This window comes from Papaver somniferum, chromosome 9 (assembly GCF_003573695.1).
Source record: "Papaver somniferum cultivar HN1 chromosome 9, ASM357369v1, whole genome shotgun sequence".
Taxonomy (NCBI): Eukaryota; Viridiplantae; Streptophyta; class Magnoliopsida; order Ranunculales; family Papaveraceae; genus Papaver; species Papaver somniferum.
Window position 1 is genome coordinate 36164041 of NC_039366.1, and position 18012 is coordinate 36182052.

The window sequence follows — 18012 nt, forward strand, 5'->3', positions numbered from 1 at the left end:
AGTGGTCTCAGTTGGGTGAAATAATTAGTACATGAATTATTGTTGAAAAGAGGAGTTACTATCCTAGTTAGCAATTCGGGATTCGGCAAACGTACGGAACGGCGAACGTACGAGTATTATACTCCCTCCGTCCCACTCCTAAGTGACCTATTTGATTTTAGATTTTGTCTCAATGATAAGTGACCTATATCATTAAACAATGAGATATTCCGGAATTATCCTTTTAGTTAATTATAAAGAATATATGAAATATGCATAATTTGATAGGCATGTTTATATTCGTTACGTAGGTGTTTTAAAATGCTTTTCAATGGTATGAAGTTTGCGAACATCCGTGGAGTATTTTGAGAGGTAAACCATTTCTAAATTTCGATAGTTATTATTCATAAGGGTATAATTGTAAAAAATGCTTAAAAGTAATATTTTCCTTGCTTGCCTTAAAAATTGTGCAAATTTCAAATAGGTCACTTAGGAGTGGGACGGAGGGAGTACGGTTTTGTAAAACCCAAATTCGGTCCAAAATTCGGTCAACGGAACGTGATTCGTCAGTAATTCGGAACGGCATACGTACGTGTATAATTCGATTTATAAATGTGAGTTCGGATTTGAAAATTCGGTATCTATATATAATAAATAATTAATATTTATAAGGTCATAGACTAATTTTTATGCATACATGTGAGTTATTTAAAGAAAAAATAAACTTAATATGATGATATTAATAATATATACAACATTAGTCATCAAAGAGGACGTGGTATAGTGGTTTAGATCTCTCTCACCTTCACCTTCAAATCTCTTCTGTCATTTTTGTTTCATAAAAATTACAATAACGTCTAATATTGGGTCGTGTATGCTTGGGAGGCAGTAAAACCCAAAAAATAGGACCTTTGAAAACATAAAAACTAAAGAATTTTCGGCGAATTAAGCGGACGTATCATTCGGGATACGGAACGATTCGCGAATAATTCGAAAATGCCACATAATACGCGTTTTGGGTTCGAAATTGCAAACGTACACGAATAAAATAGTAAAATTCGGGGTACGGAAAAATTCGTGAATGATTCGCGAACTTACTAACTAGGGTTACTTTACCAGTATCTTGGCCTACCAAAATTCACTGCACGACCAACCAGGACTAGCTAGCTAACAGAATCATGAGCTTCAATAGTAGTAAATGAGAAAATACGTGTCGAGTAGTTATAATGGGACCTCCGATTCTCCATGTGAAAAACATAGATAGTGCCATGAAATGAAGAGCGTAACCATCCCCTCTCTTTATTTTCGCTCTGCAGTCTGCACTAAATGAGACCTATAGAAAGACTTGATTACTAGACCCGTTACTTCATAGATTTCTCTACCACATGTCAAGTCAATTTCTCTGTCCTAGATTGGTTCACTTAACTCGGAAAATTATTATAGTTCAAATGACATTAATTTTCTGAATATTAGTAGTTTAGACTTCTTAGACTAGAGTTTCGGCCGTGCTATTTGAATTAGTCTTCCTAAATGCAGGCCTATCACTACAAAACAAGAAATTCTTCTTCTTTATTCTTTTCTACACATAAGTAAACAGACACGATCAATGGTATTGTTGGTTTCATTACTAATCCATTTTTTTATACACCAATTTTGTTAAGGTATTTCTATTATATCTTTTAATTATTTTCTTGGATGGTAACTGCATAATTGATTATTGAATCAATTTAGTTAACCTTATTTGGCATATTATTGTTTTGTCTTATTGACAATAACGAAACCCATGTCTATGAGATCATAAAATATGTTCTCATTAGAATGATTCTTTTTCTTTTTTTCGATGGATTTCATATCTTCGCTGCATCAAATTTTAATTTTTGGGTGCAATTGAATTAAATCTAATGATTAATTCTAAAGAGACATGGTCCATATATATGGGGAGTAGGTGATTAATATTAAAAAATTGATTTTCTTTCTTCTCTATTTTTACAAAGAGAAAGAAAAAAAACCATCGAAAGATGGTGTATAGTTTCTACTCCTTTGATGAAATTGTAATCACCAAAAATTGGTGTTGTCGCAATTTAATTACCTCTATGGTAACTAATCACGTGCATGGTTGAAAAGCCTACGACCGATTTTTTTTGGTACCTTCATTCATTTGTGGAAGATCATGTGATTTTTATTCTGTTTCTATTCACCTACAAGAAACCATCCGTCTAACGACAAAGTGGTTTTTCCCTTTGTGATAACTAAAAGAACAATATTTTTTTATTTTGTCAATACGAGAGCTTGATAAATCGTATAAACCAATTGGTGATAATATCTCCTCGTTAAGATGGGGAGATTATAATGCCTGTGAGCGCTGGTACCAGTAAATTTTGAAGTTTTCAAAATATGCATACATTAGAGAATTGTGCAGGATCGTTGTAAATTAATGATTGTCGAATGTTTATTTACAGTAGCTACTGAATAAGAAATGATGGTGGTTGTGAACCCATCTACAGATAAATATCGACAAATGTTATTGGTAGGCACAAAATCCAAATTATGCTGGATTAAAATCTATTAATTAACGCAATTTTTGGATCCAAGACTTAACACATAAAACGTGCAAGCCTGAATTCTGAAAATTACAGGTTTGTGTACTCTTCATGCATTATGTGAGAAATACGATCGTTGTAAAAACAAATTGAGAATTTGATTTTTTTTTTCTTCTCAAACCTTAGGATTGGTTGAATAATACTTTGTTCACCTTATATGATGCATTTGGCGTGGTAATCCTTAAGGACTCATATTGCATTCACACAAGAAATGTGGGGGAACATACTTGAAGTCAGGCAGCCACTTGACTCTATTATGTCACAATCCTTTATGTGTTTTTAGAAATTTGGTCCAAGACCAAAATCCGGAAAATTATTTTTTGATATCAACTTTTTATGTCTCTTAATGAATCCTTAAAACACAAAAATCCACATTTTAGTAGCATAATTTTTTTTCTTTCTCTCTTAAATATGCAGTTTAATATTATGCTTGCATGAAACTCTTCTATGATATAGATTAGGATTATTATTTCGATGCTTGGTTTCTATAATACTCATATAGTTGAGTTAGAGCGTCCACAGTGGGAGAGTAAACCCAAATATTTGGTCTTTTGAACAGACGTAGTGGAACGTACTATCGATCAAATTTTGATCAACGACTAAAACCCAGAGTATATTTGGTCTGGGACCAAGACTAAACCCAAATATAGTCGAGCGTTGGTATACTTCACGCCCCACCACCAGGCGGACGTATAGTGCACGTCCCACATCAGGCGGACGTATACTCAACGCCCCACATCGGGTGTTGGTATAGTCTACGCTCCACATGGGGCGTACGTAAAGTCTACGCCCCATTTTTTTTTTTTATTATTTTGTATGGGGCGGGCATTATACCCCCGCCCCATTCTTTGTTTTCAAACCATTTTAGTGGGGCGGGCTTTATACCTCCGCCCCACTTCTTTCATTTTCTTTTTTAAGCATCTACCCAATCAGGCGTTGGTATAGTGTACGCCCCACACCAGGCGAACGTATAATGTACGTCTGACCAAATTTAGTCTTTCCACCGTAACGTCACACACCATACTAAACCCAAAATTTGATCTTTTTTTCCCTCTTTGGTCTTTGGTTATACTCGCACCACTGCAGTTGCTCTTAGCATCCATAAATCGATAAAAGTTGTACTCTTTTTCCTTTGTTTCAGGTTTTGTCACATGTGGTTTTTCCTGACAAGGTTTTAACGAGGCAACATCAGACGTTAGTTTTTTTTTTTGGTAAAATGTTGATATTGTGCTCTTTTTCCTTCGTCCATTTTTTCCCCGTTGGGTTTTTAATGACAAGGTTTTAGTGAGGCAATTTAATTCAACATGGTGGTAATCCAAGGAGGAGTCCATATAAAGCTCGGCTCGTTGCACAAGGTTTTTCACAAAGACCTGGTATTGATTACCAAGAAACTTATTCCCCAGTTATGGATGCAATCACGTTTAGATTTCTTATTAATTTTGCAACTTCAGAAAAGCTTGATATGCGTCTTATGGATTTAGTCACAGCTTATCTATATGGGTCACTTGATAGTGACATTTATATGAAACTCCCTGAAGGATTTCGTTTACATGAAGCAAATAATTCCGTACAACGCAGTGCATACTCAATAAAGCTTCAAAGAGCTTTATATGGACTAAAGCAATCTGGTAGAATGTGGTATAATCGCCTCAGTGAATACTTGCTGAAAGAGGGATATACTAATAATGTTATTTGTCCATGTGTTTTCATTAAGAAGTTCAGTGCTGGATTTGCTATTATTGCAGTACACGTTGATGATCTAAACCTTGTAGGGACTCTAGAAGAGCTCACTGAAACCGCTACTTACTTTCAAAAGGAATTTGAGATGAAAGATCTTGGTAAAACCAAGTATTGTCTTGGTTTACAAATTGAGCGTATCCCAAATGAGATATTTTTTCATCAATCTACTTATACAGAAAAAGTCTTAAAACGCTTTTATATGGACAAAGCACATCCATTGAGTTCCCCAATGGTCGTGAGATCACTTGATATAAACAAAGACCCTTTTTATCCCTAAAGAAGATGGTGAAGAACTCCTTGGTCCAGAAGTACCATATTTAAGTGCAATTGGTGCTCTTATGTATCTTGAAAATTATACAAGGACGAACATATCCTTTTCAGTAAATCTATTAGCAAGATACAGTTCTTCCCCAACTAGAAGACATTGGAATGCAGTCAAGCACTTATTTCTATATCTTAGTGGTACTATTGATTTAGGTTTATTTTATCCATATGAATCTGAATCAAAACTAATTGGATATGGAGATACAGGTTATCTTTCTGATCCACACCAAGGAAGATCACAAACTGGATATTTGTTTACTTATGGAGATACAGCTATATCTTGGCGGTCAGTAAAGTAAACAATTGCAACTACTTCTACAAATCATTCTGAGTTATTAGCAATCCATGAAGCAAGTCGTGAATGTGTTTGGTTAAGGTCAGTAATACATCACATTCAAGAATCATGTGGACTTCGTTCAATTAAAGATTTACCGACAGTATTATACGACGACAACACTGCTTGCATTGCACAACTAAATGAAGGTTTCATTAAAGGTGATAGAACGAAGCATATTTCTCCGAAATTTTTCTCCACACATGATCTAAAGAAGAATGGTGAGATTGATATTAAACAAGTACTTCAAGTAACAATCTAGCGTACCTCTTCACCAAAGCATTACAAACTTCAACATTCAAGAAATTGGTTCACAAGATTGGACTGCGTCGTCTTAAAGATTTGTAAGCCAAGATTTTCCGAAGTATCCATCAGGGGGAGCGTCTTTCAATAGGTATTTTAATGGACTATCGCATTGTACTCTTTTTCCTTCGTCAAAGTTTTTTTCCCACTGGGTTTTCCTTGTCAAGGTTTTAATGAGGCAACATATGCTTGTCCACATCACTTTTTGTACTCTTTTTCCTTCGCATAGGTTTTTCCCACCGGGTTTTTCTAGCAACGTTTTAACGAGACAATCTTAGTAGTGTGGTGTCGTCCAAGGGGGAGTGTTATGGAATAACATATTTGTGGATTTACACCACACTTACACCATCACCCTTTCACCTCCTCTATTCCCTCTTTAATTTGTAACCACCACCACAACTAGTAGTAATAGGTAGTAAATGGGCGCATGCCTTAATGTCATTGTAAATGCTTATGTAAATGTTCATATTCTTTTTCCTATAAATAGAGAGCATTTCTATTGTAATCTTATATACATAATAAGAAATTCTTCTTTTTTCTTCTTTCTACTTCTTTTCTTTATTATTTCATGACAGCTTTGAAATAAATTTTTATTTTTATTTTGTTTTGTCACTAATCGAAGATATTTTCTTACTAAGTTTCCGGAGGATTTTCTTCGTCTCTTTTGGTGCCTTCTAAGGGCGAGTCCTATCATATTTGGGAAAAAGAAAAAATTTGTTGAGATGGATTAACAAAAATGTTTTACCATCAAGAGGAAACACAATTGGTGGTACAAAATTAAATGCACGATCGAACCAATTCTCGCCCACCACCACTTTTCCATCACCAATTATACACAATTTGTATTTTAATAATAAACTTTCATGCCACTATTACTTTCCCTAGCCCCGAAAATGGACGGCGCAGAAGCGCGCGACCCACATCCGGTCATTGGGACAATCTTTAGGCTCCAGTGAGTAGGAGGGCGTGGCGATGACTGCGAAACCTAGGCCACGAGGTCGGACGGAGCCCACGTCGGTGCATATCTTGATGGTAGTAGTGAATATTCAAATGAGAATTTTTAAGGCCAAAGAGGGAGAAGTTTCCATGTGAACGGCACTTGCACATGAGTTAGTCGATCCTAAGAGGCGGGGTAAACCCGTCAGAGAGTGTGAAACACGCAAACTTCGGAAAGGTATCGGGTTAAAATTTCTCAACCGGGATGTGGAGGCTGACGACAACGTTAGAAAGTCCGGAGACGTCGGCGCTTCTAGGCACACATTGAAAGTACATGTCAAGTACAAAATTTATACTATGAGCTCAATGCCGGTATTCCTCTCATGATGAGCTCAATGCCGACAGTTGATCAATCGATATTGCATTGTAGGATGAACACTCAAGGCTAATTTAGCCATTAAAAACTATTTGGATAATGATAACTCAATTACTTTGTAATGCTTTCTTTCTTAATTTTTAAGCATAACCAATTTGTGAGAGTATATCCAGTGGTAGGTTTTTTATTTTTTTCTTTTCTTTTAAATTTTTTAGTTTTATTTTAAGGTGGAATATATAAGTAAGTGGAGATACACACTACAAGGACAAGAAGAAAAACGAAAACGGATAAACACAGTACAAACAAACCCGAGTACTGTCATGCTGTATCACATATATAGTTCCCCTAATTCGTGCATCAGAAAGACCAAAAAGCTTACGTACCTATTATGTAACATGGTAGCACTACTACCTTCATTCCTACCTGTAATCTTATCTAGCAAAATAAATTGATTCAGAAATGCAGGCATATCTTGTTCCCAACTACTAAATTGAGAAGATTTTTCTGCTTCCATAGCAAGTTTGTCAACCACCAAATTACTGGTCCTTATTATTGTTAACAAATTATCCATTTAAAATTCTACGAATCAACTCTTCCTAATATGAGTGACGTTTCCAATGATTTATCCATTTATGTTTCAAAACATGAGTTTACGTTACTAAAATCTTAGTTGGTACACCCACCTATCGTTTCTTCGGCACGAACAACCGCCGACGATGGTCAAGAACATAAGTTCCTACATGGAGATCATTACGTATTTAATTCTGAAGGGTCAGGACCCATTTTACTCTCATGAATCATTATTCGTCATTAGCATGGAACTAAATTCCATTTAACGAAACAAAGTGAGCTCATTCTCAATTTAGAAATCATTTTTACAAACAATACAAGTAATTATGACTTAGCAACATATGGACAAATAATATGAATTTATTTTAAGCATTTAATCAAACAAATTAACTGATGAGATATCTAGAGGAAAAGAAAAGAATGTATTTCTCTTCGAGCTTCATTTGGTATTATATCCAAATGAAATCTTACCAAGGCACTCGAGATATTGGATATGGATAGGCAAGTTCCCATAATAGAAAGCCTGGTTTCCTTAATAGCTTGATATGTAAAATAACTATTTTGCCCTTCAAATAATTCAGATGGTTTCTTCGTCATCATGTGTTCGAATGACGCGTTCATGCATTCTATGTCAGATAACTCTTTGAGACCTATGGTGCTAGTTTCGTGTCCAAATTATTATTGGATTAATTTTTTTTATTAATTTACATTGGTGTTTAGTTAATCAAGTTCATTAGCGGTTAAATCGTTTCTTGACTGATCAAATAATGTTGACGAACTTGTGGTTCCTTACATTCTACCCACCTTATAAGAATTTTTCTCCTCGAAAATTAGATCGATCTACCTTCTAGTGTAAGTACTACTCATACTTACAAACACGCAAAATTTAATCCATTTCAAATGAGTACAAAGTAATATGAAATTGATCAAAGGGTTAATCTGTGAATGAAATGTATTTCTAGTACTTAAATTACTTTATTGAGTATAGTCTATGACGTGACGTATCCCCAATTTTATTTTTGAGAATCTAGGAGTAATATTTAACCTGGCCAAATTGGAGTATACCTAATGAGACAAGATCTAGATCATTTTGAAGTAAAAGAAGTCATCCCTTAACCAAGTATTTTCTAACTAAAAAAACCTGATTAGCTTAATTAATTGAGTTACATTGATTAATTGAGTAGATTAAAACTTCTCAAATTATGGATTTGAGTTATGAAATTTTGCTTTTGATTGAACTTGTGTGGGAAGATTTTTGATGAAAAAAAATTTGTTTTGAGAAAATCTTTTGCAACGGAAATGAAAGCACACTACCTAAACACTTCTAAGAAGGGGATTGCAAAGATGTTGTATGAAATCATACTCAAAATTAGATCAGAAATCAACACTTTCAGTTCTGAAAGTATGAAAAGTCGGCAAAGTCGACGAATGAAGACCATGCCGACTAACTTTGGCCGGCAAGGTCGACGGATGAAGACGATGCCGAACTTAGTATTTTTGGCACACAGGGGACTGTTGTAAATGCTTCCCTAGTTGGCATCTTATTGATTTGTTACCTTGCCGGCTAACCCACAGTCGACATCTAATTAACTTCTCACCTTGTCGGCTATCCTATAGTCGGCATCTATTTAATTTATCAGATTGCCGACTATATTATAGTCGGCAATGTAGTAATCTTACAGCCTTGCCGACATATGGCTATACCCAAAAGAAAACAGATTCTTGAAAGTTGTAAATCACTTTATTCATGCAATTTTTGTCACTGCATTGATTGAAACATAAAGGATGCATTTAGCACATGCATCAAGCCTTTAAACCTCTAGGCGATCCTAGTGGACGAGTTATAGTCTCGTGAGGATTTACATAGAGGTCTACCCACAAAACCTAACAAAAACTTCTAAAACCATAAATCTTCGTCCGAGGAATCCGACGACGATACACCCTCCATGAAGTCCGGAGTATATTCCGGGATTTGGAAACCATGAAGTGATAGCTTGCATCGAATGCGAATGCTTCCCCCTTCTCCTCCAAGTAGCGCACTTTCATGACTTCATGCTACAAAAACAAAACACAAACTTACCAAACCTAGGCCATAAAAACACAATTGGTTGGGTTTTAACCCTTACCAAGCCGTAAATCTGAACTTTCCAAATCAATTCTTTTATAATCCAAAATGTATGGCCAAGATATATAGAACATGCCGGACTGTATAAGCATTAACGGCTGAGTTTTAATCCTTACCAAGCCGTAAATATGAACTTTTCCAATCGATTCATACACGTCCCAAAGTAAACTTATCTGTAATACTTGTGTCTGTGTTTATGTCTGAGTAAGAATTAAAACCTAGCTGTAATCGTTTATATGATCTGATCTCTTCCATGTATGATGGATCTAAATCTAAAATTGCATTGAGTTTTTCGAGGAACGACTAATTTCCAAAAATAAAATTGATATCACGGATCGCTACCTTATGGTACGATGGATTAACGATGACGGCGGCCATAGTAAAATTTCAAATGCACATATTTACTTTTGTGTATTTTGTTTGACTCCATAATAATTGCAAGTAAATTATCATTGATTTGAGGTCAGCTTTCCCCTAAATCAAATTAGCTCTCACTTTATCAATTATCATAAATTTTGCATTTACTCCAAAACTAATGACCGATAGTGTTAAAAGATGACCAACTTTCTGTTTTTCTTTAGATTGAAAAAGAAAGAATTTCGATTGCTAAAGATAAAAGAACCTCAACTACGAATTCAACAACAACAATGATAAGAACAACCAAAAACCAAATATTGCTTAAAAAAAAGACAAAAATTGGAATGAAGATAACTTAAGGAAGGAAAATCTGTATATCCTTGGAAGGAATATGTTGGATCTTACGCCAATCCTTGCCTACATTCTCTGCCATCCTGCTAAGGAAGAGCTGTGGCATATTAGCTACTCTTAGGTTTTTTAGTGTATTTAAATGTCGTAACCCCCGAGGAATCTTCTTCAAATTTTCGCAACCACGTATAACCAACTTTGCCAGACTTACTAGAGCCCTCTTGTTTATTTTCCATTTCGTTAAGCTCAGTATCGAAACAAGTTCCAGGGTTTGGAGACTGACAAAACCTCCGCTTGAGCAAACCATTCGCTCCCCTCTGTAAGATTCAAAACCTAAGTGTAGGAATCTTAACGAAGACAAATTCTCCAGAATCGGCATGGGGTCTTCAGTAATCCATGACCAGCTCAACTTTAGCTTACAAAGTTGTGATGGGAATGAAATTATATTTCTGGACCAATTGAGGATGCGTCCCTTTAAATGTAAACTTATGAGAGAAGTATGGTCTGAAAGATGGATAGATGCTAGGGGTAACTCTTCATTTATTACCGGCTGGTCGATGCAGGTTTTGTATATCAACGCCAACGACCGAAGCTCCGTAAACTTTGCAACGGCTCCACAAATCTTCTCTGAATGTGAACTCAAACACTCTTCTATTTTTAACTTTCTGACGGAGCTCAGCTTGTCCAACCCGCCATCGTTTATCCAATCCCCAGCCTGAACGAATAACAGCTGGAGTTGTTTTAGATTATCAATCCCAAACTTTGGAACAGTAGACATCGGCCAGTTCCTTTTATGATTTGCTGCAGGTAGTCCAATGTTCTTCAGATATAGATGTCTCAATTGGTTCAAGTACCAAATCTGATCATCTAGCACGACATATTTTTTCTTTGATTGGTCACCGGCCACGACTTCATGACCTTTGAGGTTAAGAGTTTGGAGATTGACAAGCTTTCTCAAGTAACTTGTGTTAATCTTTTGTAATTTGGTTTCCCCGAAGCTCAAGTACCTCAGATGTATGAGTTCTTCTACTGCCTTCGGTAATGAGACAATACCTTTTGTATATCCGTTGAGTTCCAATACCCTCAGTGATTTGAAACCCTCAAATAAAGAGTTGAAGCATTTATCTTTAGGAAAATGTACATCCCCATGACACATCAAAGCACGGACCCGAGGATTATGAGATCCAGATAAGTACTTCTCATTCTGCTCTTTAGAGTAAACAACAACCCGTCGGCTGCTACTATCTTGTTTACTATTAAATTCATCGACGCTATCAAAGGTTTGAGAAAACTTATCTTCTGTAGATTCAGAGTCAGAGATGCTATGAAGTAAACCATGAATATGACAAGTACTTACACTTCCATCACTCCTCCTTTTACCGACCTGGATCAAGCTTCCATCTATTAATTCTTCCAAGTAATCTTTTGCAATGTCTTCCAACGTTTGACCTGATCCGTTGCTGCTCTGAATAAATCCTTCGGCAATCCAGTATTGAAACAACTTGGTCACACGTATCATACTAGTTCCAGGAAAAAGACTCATGTAAAGAAAGCACGGCTGTAAGTGATAGGGCAAGAAATCATAACTCAACGCTAGAATTCCTGGACATTTGTGGGAATCATCACCTTGACTACAAAGCCAACTTGACCGCAAAAATTCTTCGGACCATACTGAATTTATAGGCCGATCGGACTGTTTCCTTTCTAGGGACGATAAGAGGCTTCCAAGCACCACTATTGCGAGAGGTAACCCGTGGCACTTTTTCATCATCTGGTTTCCGATCTCCACCAAATTATGTGAAGAAAAATACGCATCGATATCAGACACCAAGCCGCTGCTGTATGGTAGATAGTTCTTCAGAAAGAGTTCCCAACTCTTCTTTTCATCATTTATTGCGGATAACTCATGGATGTTGTTGCTAGTTGAAGATTTATCAGCTTCCAGAGCTACACGTTTGTGGCGAGTAGTAAGTAACACCCTGCTTCCATTTTTTGAATTCGGAAAAGCACCTTTTAACTTCGTCCAAGCGTCGATATCCCATATGTCATCTAACACTATCAAGTACTTCTTTCTCTTCAGACATGCACTGACCTTCTCGCTCGTTACCTCCGCATCAGAGTCGCCGGAACCAGAACTTTTCATGATGCTCATAAAGACTTCTTCCGGAGTATATTTTTCTGATATATAAACATATGCGCGGCAGTTGAATTTTCGCACAACCTTTGGATATTTAAGAACATTCAGGGAAAAAGTAGTCTTACCAACACCACCCATTCCTATGATTGAAATTATGCGTAGTTCCTTATCCTCTCCCGTCAACAAGTCAATGACTTGTTTCTCGCTATTCTCGTACATTTTCACGGGTTCCTCGTCGCGTATTTCTTCCTCTTTGAAGATTTCAGCTCTTCTGACCTTTATCTTCTGTTGCACCGGAAAAAATGATGAATCACGATATGAAGATCCAGGGACATCACCGGTACTTTGAGGCGTTCCCGGTATTAATTTGACCTTTTCATTGATGTTTCTAATCCGATCTCTTAAGTCATGGCAAAGTTCTAAGTTGATGGAATTTCGACCACGTTTGGTCTTGATGATGAATTCTTCGATGATATCCTCAGCTTCTAGGGCTATATCAAGCATTTGATTCATATAAAGTTTGTACTTTTTATCTGATTTACGGTTTTTGTATGCTTCTTCCCCGTATAAACGCAACCACTGGAGGGTCGTCCCAAGCTGATCGATTTCATATCGGACTTGTCTCTTACTAGTGATTTCAGGAAGTACAAAAGTTTTCAGTATTGCCACCGATGCAGTAGCAACAGCAGCAATAGTAGCAACTTCAGCCATCCCTCTCGGTCTTTCCTCGTCGAAGATTTTTTTTTTTTTAGATAAATTATAAGATCTCGCAATGTTGATGACTATCCTCTATTTGGTTTGGCTTTGTGTTTTGACTGAAACAAATGAAAAAAAAAAGATGAGATGGAAGAAGAGAATAAGAAGAGTGGGTAATTAGAGGCAAATATCGAATTTTTTTTTGCTGCAGCACTCCGAGAGCGTCTCTTGAATTAGCAGCTCTAAAGCCGTTAGATTGCTAGATATGACATCAACAAAATGTAGATCTTAAAATGATGTCTTAAGGTGATTTTTAAGTGCCTTTCTCGATTGATGATTTTCTCGAGCAAAAAGTGGTATATAGTTTTTACAACTGTGAGAACGACTTTTTTTCCTTTTTCAGGGTTCAGTTATAAAAATGGTATATAGTTTGTATAAATGTGAGAACGACTTTTTTTTCAATAAACCTTGCCTTCGTTCCTCTGTAACTAAAGAATATCTCATAAAAATATAACATAGATTTTACGCAGGCTTGTCAAGTCTGGCATAACTTGCACTACGGCAAGCAAACAAAACCCTCATTTAAAATTAAAATATTTGTTAACTGTCTTGACGTGGGTGAAAAAAATCTCACTCATGCATCTTTCCTAATTTTGCTTCGGTCTCCTTACGGTAACACTGTTTGGTTAGTTTTTTTTTATTCCGGTAATCAAAATAGCCATTAGGGTTGCTGTTTCTTTCTAGGTTCCAAATCGCTATAAATCATCGAATTTTAGCATAACCATTAGAGGAAGGATACTTTCCCTTGAGGACATGTTAAGCTAAAATCAAAAACCCAAAATTATTGTATGGATATAATCTTACTTTTATGGTGAAGAAGGGAACTTATTTAGATTTTTCAATGGAAAGTAGATAGTTTGTGAAGGAAATTGTGAAGTTACCGGAAAGGAAGGGGAAAAGGTTAAGAATCAAGTGCATACGTGATTCAGGGAGGAATGAATTAGAAATGAAGGAGGTTTGTGTATGGTTAATGGATAAGAAAACGAATCGAATAGGGTAAATATAATCGAGATCGAAGGAGATGGCTGTTAATAAAAACCAGAATACTGGGTGTGTATTACTAACGTGAAAATAGGTTATTCTTTTCAAAAAATCATTGAGAAAGTTATATTTAAAGGGGTTAGTCGTGGGAGAGTTCGAGAGATTTTAATGTATTTGGGTTTTCTCCTGTTAGTCATGAGGGAGTTTGAGGGAGTCTCTCCAAATCTCCGTTAGTCGTGGGGGAGTTTAGAGGAGTCTCCTAAACTCCCTAGAAAACACCTGTTAGTCGCTGGGGAGTTTAAAAAAAGCTCTTGAACTCCCTGTTAGTCATAAAACCCTACAATATTAGGGAGTTGGTTTCTTTGGGGAGTTTGAAGGAGTTTTTAGTGTATTTTGGTCTCACAACAAATCTCTCAAAAGAGTAGAGATTTTAGTGTATTTTGGTCTCACAACCAAATTTGGTTCAAAATCTTTCTTTCAAATCATACGGATTTCTCAAATCTCAGCAACAAAAATGTTGTTCCCAACATGATGAAATGATTATCAGATGATGGCCATTATGATACGGTGAAACATTTCTATGAAAATATTAGGATAGTGATCTAGAGTCCATGAAAACGTGTGGATATATAGATTTGTTTAGATCTACATATCCCGTAAGATGCACCAGCAAAAAAAAATGTAGAAGTCTTCACAATTAGCGCTTCCCTGAGTTGAATTACATTACCACTTCTGCAACCACCGTCAAAACTATTTTCTCACCACTACCATCACCACCTATAACCAACCACTACTCCCTTAACCACCCCAAATAAGAACCCTAATTTCAGAAATAAATAAAGGGAGTTAGAATTGTATGGAGACCGTTAAATTGAAGGGGAAAAAAATTATCTCGTTGCAAAAAATAACATACTATTGATACAGAGATATGATCATTTTCATTTATTTTTTTTCTTTTGATTAAAGATCAATGTTATTTGCAAATGCGGGTTTATTGTTTCTTAAAAGAGAATGAGTTAGGAGTGAACTCTCTCAAACTCCCCCAAACTCCCTCTAATAAACTCTCTCAAACTCCCTACACTCCCCCAAACTCCCTCAACTCAAAAACACCAAACTCTCTTAAACTCCCTACACTCTCTCAAACTCTCTCAAAATTCCTGAGATTTAAAATACACTCAACTCCCCAGAAATCACTCGAGGACTAACCCCCTGTTAGTTTTTATAGAAACCTATTATTTATTGGGGGTCACATTCTGATGGAAGGGTTTTATTTGGATTTCTAGTGATCAAAATATTGGTTATGAGGTATTATTGATTCAATACCAAATGTCTAAAATAACCTTCAACTAAAATCAAAATCTAAAAACAAAAACTAGAACTAAAATCAAAACCTAATTCTCATTCAAAGATCTGCTCCTCTTCTTCTTCTTAACTTCCTCTCCTTCATCAACCATAAATCATTCCCTCATTTTTTTTTTTGTAATCAAAATCACTTCACCATCTTTGACCAATCGACGGTTCGAAAAACGTATAATCGTCGATTAAATTTTCTATTAAAGGTGCGGAAGAAGCATATTGATAGAAGTGATGCTAATCAACAAACCAATTGCATCTGAAATGGTTAGGTTGATTGAAATAGTAGAAAAAAATTAGGTTTCAGAATCAGTTACGGTTAGATTTTCCTAAAGAAAATCCAGCCGTAACTCTTTTTCAGTTGGGTTCAACAAAAAAAAAACCCATCCATAACTGATTTACGTTTGGGATTTCCTCCAAAAAAACCCAGTCGTATCTCTTTTACAGTTGGGTTCGACCAAAAAAACCTCAACCGTAACTGATTTACGGTTGGGTTTCGATCAAAAAACCAAGCCGTAACTGATTTACAGTTGGGTTTCGACCAAAAAAAACCCAGCCGTAAATGGTTTAAAATTAAGTTTTACCTAATTACGGTTAAGAGTTCATCATCACCTAACCGTAAATTTGTCTTACGGTTAGCTATGAATGAAAAACTCAACCGTAAACTGTCATGAAAAACTACAAAAATTCATTTTTTTTTATTTATTTTCATCAATTTTGAGAAATAAAAAGAACATTGGTTAGGTGATTTAAAATTTAGGTTTTTAATTAGAAAAAAATCTTCAAAATTTCTCACTTTTTTCAACTTTTTCTTCCCACCAAAATCACTTAATATGATTTTTTATCATTAATTATACAAAAATCTCATCAATCTAATTAACTTATAATTAGATTATTAACACTAACCACATAAAGGTCGTTTAGTCATTATAAAATTATTTTAGATACGAGTTTTTTGAAATTAATTATGAGTGACCCTTTTTGTCTTGTTAGGTGACGCCCTTCTACTGGAATGTGACTAGGGCTGTTCATGGTCGGTTTTGGTTCGATTTCTAGCCAAACCAAAACCGAAACCAATACTATCGGTTTCTAAAAATCTAAACCCAACCAATCCATTAACCATTGGTTCGGTTTCCAAATGGTTCCAGCCGGTTTCGATTTGTCCCAATGGTTTTTGGTTAACCAATAATTATGTCAAATGACTCAAACAAATACACAAATTTACAGATAAAAAAATCGTAACTGCCGATAGTATTGGTTTACAAAATTTACAGACACAAAAAAAAAAATCAAAAATAATTAAAGCATACTCTAAATCTAGAGATCAAAAGAAGATATATAATATATCTTAATTTAGTTATTGACAAACAAAAAAGAAGGAAGAAGGGACGTAAAAAGTCGAGTAGCAGCAGTGGCTGTTGTAGTTAGGGGCGGAGAAGGGAGGCGACTAAGAGGAGGAGAAAGAGGAAGAGTATTATAATGAAATATTAGATTTAGGGTTTCTATTTATCCTTTAAATCAATGGGTAGAATCTAATACTTGTAAATCAAGGTAAAAACTAAGTTCAAAAATTAATCGGTTTTCCAATGGTTTTTGGTTCGGTTTTAGTGGTCAAACCAAACCAAAGCCAACACTATCGGTTTTCCACTTTCTACACCATAACCAATCCATTAGTAAATGGTTCGGTTTGATTTCTTCCTAATTGGTCTGGTTCGGTCCGGTTTCAGCGGAAAACCGAAACCATGTTCAGCCCTAAATGTGACGCCTCAATAATAGCTTTTTTTTATATGGGTTGTATTTAGTCACTTCCAAATTTTTTAAGATGGTTGGGATCCTATAACAAAATGTCGTAACAAAACATTTTGACAAAATAACCAAACCGTTAGATAAAATTTATCTGATGATCAATAATATCAACAGACGTGGCTTCTAACTAACGTTATTCCTTGTTTGGTAGTACTTAACTACTTATACCCAGATTAGGAAGAACCTTCTATGATTATCACGGTCTTTTTCCTTATTAGACTTATCACCACTGGCAATAGTTTTTCCTACTTATCATCAGTACCAACCCATAAGCATAAATAACAACGTAGTTCTTTTTCCGAAATGCCAAGTGGCGGATCCAGCACAAATATTAAATGGGGGCACACTTGGTTATCGGAAACCATATAGAATCCGGCTGGTAGAGAAATATCGTATGCACTAGTATATAGCTAAATTGAGATGTTGTAACGTTCAACCAAATTGTAGGCTGACGTTGATAAAAAATGCTTTTTACAAACCCAACCTACCTATTATATTGTCATGTTAAATCAGCTATTTCGTTCATATAGCAATTTCGTTAAACAAGTTTTTATTTTTTTGATAAAAGGAGAACTTTATAAACCTAAGGAAAGGAAAGAACATTGTCTTTGTTACATAGTTTATCTAGCCATATATCTTTTCTAGATATATCCCAGTATCTAGAATCGATTTTATCATCCGTTAATTTTAAAACGTATTTAGCTAACTTATCCGCTAGCTTGTTACAGTCTCTTTTGATATAAGAAAAACAAGAACTAGTGAAAAATTGGTTTTTCTGAAGAGCCTGATGCAATATAGCTTTAGATCTCCAGTTGACCGCAGCAAAGTTCTTATCTTTCATGCTGTTGATGACATTTTTATTATCGTTTAATAGGATGATGTTCTCTATTCCGCAATCTCTTGCCCATCTGATTGTTTCCCTGCAAGCTCTTGATTCTGTCTCTTCTAGACAGGAGCACCATCCCGAATTTCCTGCAAAAACACAAA

General features: G+C 35.7%; 1 protein-coding gene across 1 annotated transcript; it reads right to left on the bottom strand.

Annotated features, from left to right (window-relative positions):
* Window positions 1-9833: 9833 nt before the first annotated feature.
* Window positions 9834-13106, bottom strand: LOC113309974 (probable disease resistance protein RF9). The gene is made up of 2 exons (XM_026558500.1): window positions 12255-13106; window positions 9834-12170 (listed from the first exon to the last, which is right to left on the bottom strand). The coding sequence occupies exons 1-2, from the start codon at window positions 12838-12840 to the stop codon at window positions 10000-10002; spliced, it is 2757 nt and encodes a 918-aa protein (XP_026414285.1). The 5' UTR covers window positions 12841-13106; the 3' UTR covers window positions 9834-9999.
* Between the last annotated feature and the right edge of the window lie 4906 nt (window positions 13107-18012).

Coding starts and splice junctions, on each gene's coding strand:
- LOC113309974 (XM_026558500.1), bottom strand. CDS start 12,840: ATGGCTGAAGTTGCTACTATTGCTGCTGTTGCTACTGCATCGGTGGCA. Junction 12,171..12,254: donor CATAGGAATGGGTGGTGTTG/GTAAGACTACTT, acceptor TTTATATATCAG/AAAAATATACTCCGGAAGAA.